Below are 14608 nucleotides of genomic sequence, written 5' to 3' on the forward strand. Positions count from 1 at the left end.
ATATTACAAAAGAAACCAATTATACTGAACTATTACTTAAAAACTGTAATTTGAAAAAAAACTGTAATTTGGTAATGTAGGTGCAGCTTTATCATCACATTAAATAACAAGATCTAAATGTGTCTAATAATGCCATAAATTCAAAAAAATATATAAGCATAAATGATATTCTGAGAGATCTGTAAAAACTGTACACGATACAAAAATATTTGTAATTTTAATTGGTGACAAAGTCACAGGCGTTGCTAGTTCCACTGAGGTTTGTTGCCTACATTCATGATTGAAGGCACTAATAAATTAGTTATAAAATAATAAAAACATGTGATTTTATCCCCATTCTAGTTCAAAAATCCCCTATATTCTATCCACCAACTGGTGAAATCCCAGGTTAAAACCCTTCCTAGGGGATCCCTCGGTGGCGCAGCGGTTTGGCGCCTGCCTTTGGCCCAGGGCGCGATCCTGGGGACCCGGGATCGAATCCCACATCGGGCTCCCGGTGCATGGAGCCTGGTTCTCCCTCTGCCTGTGTCTCTGCCTCTCTCTCTGTGACTATCATAAATAAATAAATTTAAAAAAAAAACCCTTCCTAGTTCAAAGCTGTGCTTAAACTGACTTGTGTCACAAATTTTAAAATAAAAACAACGATTCCTCCTTTGACCTCTCATCGGAACATATCATCATGCCTGTTTTTCCACAGACTTATACACTTTATACACATAAACACTGTTTATCTCTATGGTTTGCCATGCCAGCACACATTTAAATTTGACAATCAATAAAAGGTGAAGTTCAAGGAAAGGTGATGGAAGCAACCAACAGTCCCCCACTTCCAAGACATCCAACATAACAGCAAGTGGAAAGATGCCAAGTGTACTGTGTGTGTTCTTCGTAGGTGGGCTGCCCCCAGACCCATGAATCTAGCTTGTCAAGAGTCCCCGAGGCACGACATCTCCACCAGCGGCACTCAGAAGATATGCCACCTCCTCCTCGCCTCCTATGCTCAGTTCTCTACCTGCCAGGTCGCTCGCCTGTGGCTCCCACCCGAAGCCGCCCCGCGGTTCTCTGGTCCTTTCCCATCCCATCCCCCACGCGTCCCTCCCTCCCGTCTCCCCAGGCGGCCCTGGCCCCTGGGCGCCGCCACAGCTGTCCCCTGAGCCTAACTATGTGCCCCCACACCCCCACTTCCACCGATACAAGAGGGAAGGGCTCAGGGCACAGGGGTCAGCTGAACTGGGCGGCCCGGCCATTAGGCGCAGGCTGCGGCCCTAGGCCGGAACAGCCCGGCCGCCAGGCAGCGGGCTGCGGACTCTGCGCTAGTTAACCGGAGACGCGCACTCACCACGGGGATCACACGGAGGAGGGCACCCAGGTCTCTGCCGCACCGCCACTCGGCCTCGGAGCCGTCGCCCTCGCTGCGAACTGCCGCCGCCGCCGCCGCCGCCACTTCTCGCTAGCTGGCTTCCCTGCGTCCTGCGGCGGCGCTGCCGCCACGCCATCGCGCGTGCGCGGCGCCGCAGAGGCCCCTGGGACTGGTGGTTCGCGCGCGTGGTCAGAGCGGCCCTTCCGCTTCAGCCAGCCCGGTGGGCCCCCGGCTGGAGCGGTAGTGGGCGGCGGCCGTAGTACAGCCAAGCGCCTTCCGGAAAATTGTTCCTCAGCAGACGCGGGACGTTGCTGCCGCCTGCGGTGCTGCTGGGAAGGAAAAACCCGCCTGGGCAAGTACTTGTAAAACACTTCGGAGCATTCACGTTTTCGGTAACAAGTGTCACTTGCCCAGGACACATCACTGACTCTTGCGTGTGCGGATACACACACACACCTCCTCTCTCTTCCGGTTAAAAGTTTCGCGAAGTGCCTTCAGTGGTATCTGGATTTTTCAGTCTTAAACCTGATTTCCCAGTCCTCATTTTATGCTTTTATTGACTCTAAATTTGACGGTACAGTTGTGGTTTGTGTGTTTTTTTTTTTAAGATTTTATTTATTCATGAGAAACACAGAGGCAGAAACATAGGCAGAGGGAGAAGCAGGCTCCCTCTGACCATATAGTTTTTTTTAAATTGATTTATCTGATAAATTTTTATTTTACAGAAATAATTTAGGTTTATTCAAATGTCAGGTGAACAGAGCTGAACAGTCAACCTTAAGAGTCGGAAGACACCTTAATGGTCATGAAGTCCAATTTCCCGCCCAGGTAGGAATTCACTCTTGTACATTCCAGCCAGATGGATCTTCCGCCTTCTCTTTTTAAATTTTTTTTGATTTTTATTTATTTTATGATAGTCACAGAGAGAGAGAGAGAGAGAGAGAGAGAGAGGCAGAGACACAGGCAGAGAGGGAGAAGCAGGCTCCATGCACCGGGATCCCGACGTGGGATTCGATCCGGGGTCTCCAGAATCGCGCCCTGGGCCAAAGGCAGGCGCCAAACCGCTGCGCCACCCAGGGATCCCCCACCTTCTCTTTCCACAGTTCGAATTTCAGGGCGCTCACCGTCTTACCGCAGATAGCCTGCTCCACTCTTGGACTGCTCTAGAAGTTAGAAAGTTCTGTCTTAGGTGGAATAGGCTTCCCTTTTACTTCCTTCCACTGCTTGTAGTTCTGATAATGTTTTCCATCCGACAGTCTTTCAAAAAATTGAAAGCAATGATTATGCCCTCCAACACTGGGAGTGTCTCCAGGCAAACAAAAAAGTACTACTACTGAGTTTTCCAACTATTTCAAATGTGAATCAGCTCCCGGACTGCTTTCCATTTAATCATTCGCCTTGATGTATTGCCTTAAAAATTGTCAAAATTTGCTTCGTGTTATTGCCTCATTTTATTACCACAATAGCGTTCTATAGTTAGCTGGTCAGGTATTATGGCTACTATATTGCCCTGCACCTGAAGAATTCAGTTCAATCAAAGAGTATTTATCAGTATTTTAAAGCCCAAAGGGGCACCGGGGTGGCTCAGTGGTTGAGTGTCTGCCTTTGGCTCAGGTCCTGATCCAAGGGTCCTAGGATCCAGTTCCACATCAGGCTGCTTCTCCCTCTGCCAATGTCTTTGCGTCTCTCTGTGTGTCTCTCATGAATAAATAAAATCTTTTAAAAACATGTTTAAAAATAAAAATAAAGCATTGCCCAAAGCACCAGGGGAATGAAAAAGCAGCAAGACACAGTTTACAATCTAGGCTGAAAGAGTAACTCACACAGATTAAAGATCATAATAATAAGCTGAGGTATAGAGCTCTATGAGAATCACGGAGACAGGTTTCAACAAGTTGAGTGGCCATGACTGTAAGAAGATACTTGGAGCTACCAAATGGCTGGATTTCAAGAAGATGGCATGTGAGGATTGCTAAGGAAGAACGCAGCCTGAGCAAAATGTATGTATAAATACATTCACGGTTTGCTTTCACTTAACACTGAGTACTCTAGATAGGCTGGAGCACACATGCCATGGAGGAGAGGAAGGAAACGGCCCCAAAAGTTCCAAAAAGTTCTTGATGGTTGTGAAACAAGCACTGGGATGGTCAATCATTTTGAGCCCTACTTCATTTATAAGTGAAGAGCTTGAACTATAGGCAGATTTCAATTTTTTTCCCCACCCAGCACACCCAAGGAATACAGCCGCTCCTACATTAGAACAGCAGATCACTACAACTGTAATTCTTATGGAATATGTACTAGTGTTCTCAACATCTTTTACACATGGAAAAGTGAACTCGAGGGGTGAAAAGATGCTCATAATCAATAAATAGTACTCCCTGAGGGCAGAGAACCCGATCTTATTTACCACTGTTCCTCTGGAACCTGGCATACTGCCTAGGATGTAATACATATTTTTGTTCCTATTTTTTAAAATGAGTAGGATGAATAAACAATGAACACTGGCTAAAGCTCTTTTCTTTCCACTACAACACTCAGCCTTCCCTGATATACAAGGATATGAAGTTACGTACCCATAGTTAAGAAATTCATACTGAATCTTGATTAGAGCTCAGTTCTTCAGATTCCTAACTCTATACTCTCCATTAGACTACTCTGTTACAGAATCCAAGAGTAGTGACAAAAAAAAAAAAGAGTAGTGACAAACTCAGAATTTTTTTAAAAAGATTTTATTTATTTATTCATGACAGAGAGAGAGAGAGAGAGAGAGAGAGAGAGAGAGAGAGAGAGAGGCAGAGACACAGGCAGAGGGAGAAGCAGGCTCCACGCAGGGAGCCTGATGTGGGACTCGATCCCGGGTCTCCAGGATCACGACCTGAGCAGAAAGCAGACGCTCCACTGCTGAGCCACCCAGGCGTCCCTGAAAAAAATTATTTTATCCTTAGGTCTGTGAAAGCTTTCTGAAATGTCATCATTAGTATAGATACATTGAATCATGGGTATTATAGTTGATTCTCAAAGATCATCTAATCTAACACCTGCATTTGTATGAATTTAGAGGTTGTTCCTCAAGAGATCCTAATTAAAAAATACATGCCCCAGGGAAAAGTAACATTTTTAACATAGCATGCATCTATACTTAGGAAAGAAATATGAGGGCAGCCTGGGTGGCGCAGCGGTTTAGCGCCGCCTGCAGCCCGGGGCGTGATCCTGGGGACCCTGGATCGAGTCCCACATCAGGCTCTCTGTATGATGCCTGCTTCTCCCTCTGCCTGTGTCTCTGCCTCTCTCTCTCTGTCTCTATGAATAAATAAATAAAATCTTTAAAAAAAAAAGGAAAGAAATATGACACTTAATTAAGAACAGACCATACCAGAAAGAAAAATAGGGTCACATCCAGAAAGGAAGATCAGAAAATGGAAGAGCGGGCAGCCTGGGTGGCTCAGTGGTTTAGCGCTCCCTTCAGCCCAGGGCATGATCCTGGAGACCCGGGATGGGGTCCCACATCAGACTCCCTGCGTGGAGCCTGTTTCTCCCTCTGCTTATGTCTCTGCCTCCCTCTGTGTGTCTCTCATGATTAAATAAATAAAATCTTTAAAAAAAAAGTGGAAGAGCAAGATGTAAGGGTAGAAACAAGGGCTTCACCTATTATGTGATTTTTCTTATTTGGCACACAGAAGATTTGTCTGTGGAAAGCCATAGCCTGTGGAAAGATTAATCTTAGTGTCTCATCTGAGTCAAATTATACACAAAGTGATAAATAAATACAGCAATGACGTGAATAGAAACCAACACAGCAGGGAATTCATAATTTTACTATGAACTCTGAGACTATATTTTCAACTGTAAAACAAAGATGTCACCAATCCTCTATATCCCATGAAGTTGTTAGGAGGACAAGATCAAAGAAGTCAGGCGAATGCTTGGAAACCACAAAGTAAAACAAATGTGAGCTGTTATACTATGACACAGTTCAAATTCAAATAGCAGGCAAACATTTAAAACATTTAACACTAAGGGGTACCTGGGTGGCTTACTTGTTTAAGCATCTGCCTTCGGCTCAGGTCATGATCCTAGGGTTCTATTTGGTGAAGTCTGCTTCTCCCTTTGCCCCTTCCCCCTGCTTGTGTACTCTCCCTCTCTCTCAAAATAAATAAAAATCTTTTTAAAAAATATTAAATGCTGGGCAGCCCGGATGGCTCAGCAGTTTAGCGCCACCTTCAGCCCAGGGCATGATCCTGGAGACCCGGGATCCATTCCCACGTTGGGCTCCCTGCATGGAGCCTGCTTCTCCCTCTGCCTCTGTCTCTGCCTCTCTCTCTCTGTGTTATCATGAATAAATAAATAAAATCTTAAAAAATAAAATTAAATGCTAAAAAGCTAACCGAACCATTACGTTCACTACATTTGTTTTCTAAAATTCACTTTCAAGTAAGCAATACAAAAATTCATTCTTGGTCTTAAAAATATATGTACAATACAAATAAGTAAAAAAAAAATCCTTTTGGGAATCCCTGGGTGGCTCAGCGGTTTAGCGCCTGGCTTTGGCCCAGGGCGTGATCCTGGAGTCCCGGGATCAAGTTCCCACATCAGGCTCCCTGTATGGAGCCTGCTTCTCCCTCTGCCTGTGTCTCTGCCTCTCTCTCTCTCTGTGTCTTTCATGAATAAATAAATAAAATCTTTAAAAATAATCCTCTCAATTCCTGTCCAATTCTACCCAGAGGGAGTCACTCATGTCAATGACAGTTATCTGTCTAGATTGGGGAGGGAGGTTATTTAACACAAATAGGATCACGTTGTACATACCATTCTGTTTTCATTTAAAAATAAATCCTGGGGGACACCTGGGTGGCTCAGCAGTTGAGCATCTGCCTTTGGCTCAGGGCGTGATCCTGGAGTCCCAGGATTGAGTCCCACATTGGGCCTCCTGCATGGAGCCTGCCTTTCCCTCTGCCTATGTCTTGCCTCTCTCTGTGTGTCTCTTATGAATAAATAAATAAAATCTTTATAAATAAATAATCAATCAATCAATCAATCAATCCTGGGACACCTGAGTGACTCAGTGATTGAGCATCTGCCTTTGGCTTGGGTCGTGGTCCCAGGGTCCTGAGATTGAGTCCCACATCAGGCACCCTGCAAGGAGCCTACATCTCCCTCTGCCTATGTCTCTGCCTTTCTGTCTGTGTCTCTCATGAATAAATAGATAAAATATTTAAAATAAGTAAGTAAATAAATAAATATCCCAAGCTTCATTCCATATCAATACATAGAAATCTACCTCGGTTTTGAAACTTTGCACAGTATTTCCATAGTATCACCTACCGTAGTTGACTTAGCATCCCCTACTGAGGGACATTTAGATTCACTGTACATTCCGAATAAAAAATACATGTGAATTAACTATGTTATTTTTAACATAGTTTTAAAAAAATGTTTAAGGGAAAAATTCTTTTTTTTTTAAGATTTATTTGAGAGACAGAGAGCACAGTAGCAGGGAGGAGGGCCAGAGATAGAAGGAGAAGCAGACTCCCCAAGCAGGGAGCCCAAGGTGGGCTTCAATTCCAAGACCTCAGGATCACGACCCAAAGCAGAAGGCAGATGTGCTCAACTAACTGAACCACCCTGGGGCCCCACAGTAAAAATTTTCTAAAGCTCCAGCAATCTTTAAACAAACAAAAAATCCAGAAAGACATGTGTGGAAGCTGTTCTACATAGATGGCAGAAAGTATTTCTTCATAAAATGCTTTTTGGCCTTTGGAACAGCCCAGTTCAAAGCAAAGGACAAGGCTACAGTCATAACCCTACTCCATGTTCTGGGCCCTTGGTTGTCCTACACTGGCCCCCACTGGCAGGCTCAGAAATAGTTGCAGTGCTCAGAGGTGGATTTACTATGAAGCTGATGGAGTTTATGATTTAGGGCCTCTCACTTGCCTGGGGATCCTTCCAAGCCCCAAGCAATTCACATTCAATATGGTTTTGTAACATTTGCCAAAGAATTTTTCATTATTGGCTAAGTTGAGGGCAACAGATAAAAGCCTAAAATGTGAAAACACTGAAAATGAAGAAAAAGACTGCTATAGAATAGAGACATAAATCATGCAATTTGCACTTCAGCCCAGTGAAATCTATTATGAACCTTAGTCTTCCAGAGTGCCTTAGTGGTTCAGTTGGTTAAGCATCTGATTCAATCTCACTCAGGTCTTGATCTCTGGGTCATCAGTTCAAGCCTCGTGTTGGGCTCCACCCTGGGTGTGGAGCCCACTTAAAACAAAACAAAAAAACCTTATCCTTTATCAGTATCAAGGATGTCCAGACTGATGGAAGCTGTCATGTTATTAATGCAATGTAAAATTTTGATGCGTTACCTGTATTTGGTTTAACCTATGATTAATCATAATGTATGAAATATCTTTAATGTAATTATATCTTGCACATCTTTCACTGACCTTTTTTGTTCTCTTGTATTACTTTTATTTATTTTTTAAAGTTTTTTGGAATTTATTGATTTGTATTCAAATAAACTGTTGACAAAGACTTACCAGAAATAATCTGAACAACTGGGGAAATACAGTTAATACCACTGAAACACTAACATAATTCAAGGACACATGGTTTATCCAATAAAACAATACGTCTTGCATGCTGTCATTGATACAAAAACTGCTTCTTACTTTTCTAAACATACAGTAGTATAATTAACAATATTCAATCACTTGTTTTTTCCTGAATACATAAATATTAAAATACCAATTAAATACTAATATATTTTCTCTTTAAATGTTTCCTACAGATACAATTTCAATATTTTCATTCAACAGTAGTGTGGTTTAAGAAATTTTTCATTCACAAGTCAAACAACAATCCACCCAAAGGGAACTGATGGTCTATAGGCTCATAGTGCAAATAAAAACTTCAGTAATGCAGCAAATGACATTTTTAACAAACATACCAAATAGATAAAATTCTTAAGACAATACATGCAATAAGCCCCTCTATGTTGTCACAGAACTAGAACATTTGATTATTTCACTAGTGATTTCAATGGGATTCTAGATTTTTGCAAACTGAACTCTCATCTTAGGCTTTGTATTTTGCTTTTCCAGTTTCACTAATGACACAAACATGATTCAAATCTCTAAAATATTCATTATAGTCAAGGGCATATCCTACAACAAACTTGTCTGGAATTTCAAATCCAACAAAGTCTGGTCTATAACCAGTACTTCGAGGAGTCCTTTTCACCAGCAAGCTTGCAACCTTGACCATTTTTGGATTATACTGCTCGACCAAGGAAAGCAAGGTTTGCATTGTTTTGCCTGTGTCAATGAGATCTTCAACAATCAAGACATTCTTTTCAGTTAAAGTTGAGAGGTCATCTCCACCAATTACTTTTATGTCCCCTGTTGACTGGTCACTACAGTTGCTTTTCAGTCTAATGAAGTCCACAGTCATAGGAATGGACCTATCACTATTTCTGTTCAGTGCTTTAATGTAATCCAGCAGGTCAGCAAAGAATGTATAGCCCCCCTTGAGCACACATAGGGCTACAATGTGATGGCTTCCCATCTCCTTCATCACATCTCGTGCAAGCCGTTCTGTCCTGTCCATAATTAATCCATGAGGAATAAACACCTTTTCCAAATCCTGAGCATAATGATTAGGTATACAAAACAAATCTAGGTCATAACCTGGTTCATCATCACTAATCACAATGCTGGGGCTTCGGCTTGCCATAATGGAGCTGGCCGGTGTGTGGACTGAGGGCAGTTCTCTTCTGTATTACCTTTAGTGTTAAGTTCTTAAAGGTTTTTCAAGCTTGGTAAGTTCCTGATAGATAAACAGGAATTTTTTTTTTTAAATAACAAGAAAATGTAGATCAAAAAAATAACATACTTACAATTTACTCTTTGAAAAACATAGATATCAACAATTTTAACAGCTACATAATATTTCAACATCTTAAAGTAACATAATTTGTCATTTCAAAATGGAAAATTGTTCATTCCTGATAAATTTTAAGCACTAAATTCATGCAATTTTTTTTAACAATTCTAGAATACAGAAGTCAAGATTTCTTTATAAAGCTTACTTAAAAATTATGGTATACTATCATACCGTTAAATAATTTATTTTTCTACCGTAACAGTATAGAGTAGGTTTGTTTTGCCAACTTGACAAGCTAATTCTAAAATTTATATGAAAATGCAAGTACCAAGAATAACAAAAGATACTCCTGAAGGTGGAAGGCCTGAATCTACTGCTTATCAAGTTATAGCAATGAAGAGAGAAGCTAATACGATAGGGGATCCCTGGGTGGCTCAGCGGTTTGGCACCTGCCTTCAGCCCAGGGCATGATCCTGGAGTCCAGGGATCAAGTCCCACATCTGGCTTCCTGCATGGAGCCTGCTTCTCCCTCTGCCTGTGTCTCTGCTTCTCTCTGTGTCTCTCATAAATAAATAAAATCTTTTTTAAAAAAAGAAGCTAATACAATAAATGATAAAATTCTAAAGACTGTAACAATAAAGAGAAGTTAACTTCTTCATGGAAGAAGGAATTAGGATCAGTTGGGGTGAAAAAGTGAGGACTTCTGAGTGCTGACAACATTCTTTTTCTTGACTTGGATACTGAATACCTAGGGATTTATATTATGATTATTCATACTGTACTATTGCATTTTACATACTTTTCTGTATTCATATCGCAGTTTATAACAGAGGTTTAAGATATGCAAAACATCCACCACATAGTAAATATTCCATTAAGAGTAGCTACTACTGATATTAAAGGGGGGGGGCAGTGGATTTGTGACAATCTCCAAGAAATATAGGTAACTGGATGGAAGCAGAACCATGTATGCAGTACCATGATCCATCACTAGTTATAAAACAGGCATAGACACACACTGTGTATGAATAAGTCCTCTCTAGGTTGCACAAGAAAGTGATGACAATGCTTACCTTTACCAGTGTAGAGGAATAAGACTAGAGATGGGGTGGCAGGCAAACTTATGTTCATTGTATATTTATATGTTTTGTCTTTTAAATTTTATACCATGCATTTATATTTCCCATTTTAAGTATATATACATATATATATGGATTTAAGTAATCTCTACACCAAACATGGTGCTTGAAATCATGACCCAGAGATCAAGAGTGGCACATTCCTCTGATTGAGCCAGCCAGGTGCCCCTGTATTTCCTATTTTAAAAATTTAGAAATTTAAGATAAATATCAAATATTATCACTCAAATTCTATAAAGTTAGCTTATTTTACTTCAAAGGAAAATATAAAACAGAAGAAAAATTAGGGGCACAGGGGTGGCTCAGTTGGTTAAATGTCTGCCTTTGGCTCAGTTTGTGATCCTACTAGGGTCCTAGGATGGAGCCCCCCCGCATTGGGCTCCCTGCTCAGTGGGGAGCCTGCTTCTCCCTCTACCTCTGCCTGCCACTCCCCCTGTTTGTGCTCTAATAAATAAATAAAATCTTTTAAAAAAATAAGAAAAATTAAAACTTCTGTATAAAACTAAAATACTTTACAACAAATCAAATACCTTTATCATCATAACAACCACTTTGAGGAGGCAAAATTATATACATTTTATAGACAAGTAAACAGAGCCTCAGACAGCATGACTTGCCCTAAATCATAGCTAGTTAAGGGACAGAACCAGAACTCTCTAGTTTTTATGCTTTCAAACCCCATGGGCTTTTCTATCACACTGATACAGAATGCCCTCCTACATGCCTTCCACACACACACACACACACACACACACACACAAAGAAGATGCACTACTTGCAACTTTTCATTTGTATGTGGGGAAGTTTCCCTATTAATTATAAGATTCACTTTTAAAAAGTCAAGACAAAAAAAAAAGTCATGGCAAAGAAGACTAATTGCATAGCACACTGCACTTTCAAAAGCACAAAAATGGATGCCTGGGTGCCTCAGTGGTTGATCATCAGCCTTTGGCTCAGGTGTTGATCCTGGGGTCCTGGGATCAAGTCCCACAATGGGCTCCCCAGGGCTCTCTGCAGGGAGCCTGCTTCCTTTGCCTTTTGTCTCTGCCTGTTTCTCATGAATATATCCATAAAATCTTAAAAAAAAGGCACAAAAAAACTGCTACAAGATTTATACCTAGTTATTGTTCCTAGCTCAGGGGCTGAGGAATCAGGGAGACACTTTTGTTTTATTCTTGAATTGTTTAATGAAGGTTGAGGCTCAGTATCTTAATAAAAAAGACAGCTATGTAGTCAATATAGGAGAGTAATTAGAGCGTTTTAAAAAATATTTCAAAAAATCTGTCAGATTCAACATAATCACCAAACATTATTTTCCATTGAAAAAAATCTTGACCCTTAAAAAGTGGGGAAAGAAAATTGACCCTTAAGAAGTGGTTTTCTTGAAGAGGTTCTAAAATGTCTTCTAGGGATCCCTGGGTGGCGCAGCGGTTTGGCGCCTGCCTTTGGCCCGGGGCGCGATCCTGGAGACTCGGGATCGAATCCCACGTCAGGCTCCCGGTGCATGGAGTCTGCTTCTCCCTCTGCTTGTGTCTCTGCCTCTCTCTCTCTCTCCCTCTCTCTCTATCATAAGTTAATAAAAATTAAAAAAAAAATAAAATGTCTTCTAAAAATAATAAAATAAAATAAAATGTCTTCTCATAGTACATTCACATTAGTAGCATCTCTATTATTCTACAACTTCCCAAACACTTTCACATAGTTTCTTATCTGGTCCTTGAAACAAACCACTAGGAGAGACAGGACAGAAATCTCTGACATTCAATAGATGAAGAAACTGAGGCTCTGGTAGGTTGTTTTTTTCCAAGATCATGTACCTTATCTCTTGCTGAATATTTTCTTTAACAAAGGATGCGGAAAAATCTCAATTATCGGCGTCTAAAACATTCAATTTGCCAATTGTATAAGCCTTTTCCTTTTCCTTTCTGTTCTATGTCTTTAATTCCCTTTCAGAAAGGAAGATTTAGAAACCAAGTGATATCCAAGTCTAATCAGTCCTAACTCTGCCTAGCTTTCTGAGATCAGATGAGAAATAGAAATCTATCTTACCCATAGGAGTACAAGTGAAATGAGCTGGTTTAAATTACTGGATAAAAATCTACATTTGTCTATCACTCATTATCAAAACACTTGCAAACTAGGCCACTATTCTATATCCTAAACAAGACATAAATCTTATAAAGCCAAAGATCAGGATGACAGTCTTGACTACAGAAATTAAAAACCAAATTTCCAAGGCTCAAATCCTGGCTCCCTATCTTTTGAGCTGTGTGATCTCCTGGGCAAATTTCTTCACCTCTTGGGGCTTCAGATTCCTTAGCTCTAAAAATAAGGGTTAAAGAAAGAAAGGCTTTCATAAGAATTAAAAGAGATAATGCACATCAAGTGTTTAAATATTGTGCTTAAATATTGGTAATTGGCACCAATACTATTATTGGTATTTAACATTCAGGAAACTAGATTTATCTATGCACTTTTCTATTCAAACCAGAAGTGATTGCACTTTGGAATATACTCTAATATATACCTAATATACCTGATTTTAAAAAAATACTACAACCACCAATATACCCATTCCCTTTGAAAGTTAGCCAGATATTACTTTTCTAAATCTTAGAGAAAAAAAAAAAAAAAGAAGAGTTGCAAAAGATTACTCTATCAAAGACAAGGCTTTAACTGAGAGCTTTTTGATGTAAATGGATGTTATATACACAAAGTTTGCTTGAAATGAAGCTGTAATGTGGCTTGATGGTGATTTCTATCTTGATGTGAACTGATGCAACCTATAGAGAGGGTCAGTGTTACAGCAGTATTACAAGCCCTGTTGTAAGATGGGTGATGCAACTTCCATAGTCAATTCTGAGTCACCAGCATAACCTTGAGAAAGGAAAATTCTTTAGTATTGACTCCTAGGCTCAGCATCTTAGTAAAGTGTGTGTTAGATGTTTCAGTGCTATTTGGATGTAGTATTATGAATACCCATGAATTTCAAGAATATATTTAGTGGAAAAACACTGGAGTCATCAGTTCCTGATTTTGACAATGTCCCATACATTCTTTGTAAGCACCTCAAAATATTTTGTGTCAGGCTTCTGGTCTGCCCATAGTAGGTGCTCCAAAAAGATCTGTTGAATGAATTTAGTAATTTTTTAAAAATTTAGAGTATTGACTATGGAGCTAAGGTGACTTGGATATCTCTTCTAACTCCATCACTCACCAGCTCTGTGACTTTAAGTTAGTTATTTAATATTTCGGTCCCAAATTTCTCATCCGGAAAATGGGAAATGCCAAGTATCAAACTGTAAGGACCGAATGACATAGGAGACAGAACAATGGTTGGCACACAGTAAGTCTAAATTAAATAGTAGACTATTATTTTTTTGCTACAGGTTGTAAGCACAATCTGACCTTTTCCGGGAAGAGTGAAGTTAGAAAGGTATCAAGACTAAAGGACAAGCAAGGCCTTGCAAAAGAAAACCCGGGGCCACAGAGGAAAAAAGGATGAGCAGAAGAGAAGGCGAGGAGCGGCAAGCCAGAAAAATAATACATCGCAGGGTGTGAGCGATGGCATTAGTATATAAGCGCTTCAGCAGAGGGTTGCCGCACTGGGGGGGGGGGGGGGGGGGGGGGACTCAGGGTGAGGAGGGAGTTACTATGGCCAGGCCTGTGACTTACCGTGGGGTAGGGCAATGTGGAGAAACCTGGTATAGACAAAAGTACCTGGCTAGGGAGAGCAGGGCCGAAAGAATGGCTAGGAGCCACTATCCGCGGCCGGGCACTGCTCCAGACAGGGCTGCGGGCGGGAGAACAAAAAGCCCTGAGGCTCGGACACCCCCAAACCGTAGCGGCTATAGAGGGCAAAGAAATTTGTTCTGAGGTGATCACAGCATCTACGCTGAGACCTGCCTGCTTGGGACGGGTTTGGAGGCTGAGAAGAGGAAGAGTCGCTTCCCGCTTCGAGAGGAAGGAGAGAGGAGGGTCAAGCAAACAGCGGAGAAACAACCAAGAACCCAAACCAACAGCCTCGAGGGAATCACCTACTCCACTCTAATCCCGGCCCCCGAGGGCCCAGTGTGAAGGCGGGACTTCTGCCATTACCAGCGGAAACGGCCTCCGGGTGAGAGGTCGTATAAGAGACAGACAGCTGCTGAGCCAATGAGGACTGCGCGTGGGGCGGATGTTGCCTCCCATTGGCGGCTGTCGGATGCTACCGGCCGCCAAT

At 41.4% G+C, this 14608-nt stretch overlaps 2 protein-coding genes across 8 annotated transcripts in view; both read right to left on the reverse strand.

The window, feature by feature from the left end:
- Window positions 1-1460, reverse strand: part of GAPVD1 (GTPase activating protein and VPS9 domains 1) — an 81294-nt gene extending 79834 nt beyond the window's left edge. For all 4 annotated transcript variants that reach the window (XM_055320605.1, XM_055320587.1, XM_055320596.1 and 1 more), the window contains exon 1: window positions 1340-1460. The gene's annotated coding sequence lies outside the window, so the exon portion shown is untranslated. The remainder of the gene's footprint in view (window positions 1-1339) is intronic.
- A 6500-nt stretch (window positions 1461-7960) lies between these two features.
- On the reverse strand, window positions 7961-14497 carry LOC129503565 (hypoxanthine-guanine phosphoribosyltransferase-like). Of its 4 annotated transcripts, XM_055315739.1 has the most exons (3): window positions 14428-14461; window positions 14062-14179; window positions 7961-9190 (listed from the first exon to the last, which is right to left on the reverse strand). In XM_055315739.1, the coding sequence occupies exon 3, from the start codon at window positions 9095-9097 to the stop codon at window positions 8441-8443; it is 657 nt and encodes a 218-aa protein (XP_055171714.1). In that variant the 5' UTR covers window positions 9098-9190; window positions 14062-14179; window positions 14428-14461; the 3' UTR covers window positions 7961-8440. The 4 variants fall into 4 exon arrangements, with proteins under 4 accessions (XP_055171714.1, XP_055171727.1, XP_055171722.1 ...); XM_055315752.1 differs by lacking the exon at window positions 14062-14179 and having other exon boundaries at window positions 14424-14497; XM_055315747.1 differs by having other exon boundaries at window positions 14107-14470.
- Window positions 14498-14608: the final 111 nt, after the last annotated feature.

This window comes from Nyctereutes procyonoides, unplaced genomic scaffold (genome assembly GCF_905146905.1).
Source record: "Nyctereutes procyonoides isolate TBG_1078 unplaced genomic scaffold, NYPRO_anot_genome, whole genome shotgun sequence".
Lineage (NCBI taxonomy): Eukaryota > Metazoa > Chordata > Mammalia > Carnivora > Canidae > Nyctereutes > Nyctereutes procyonoides.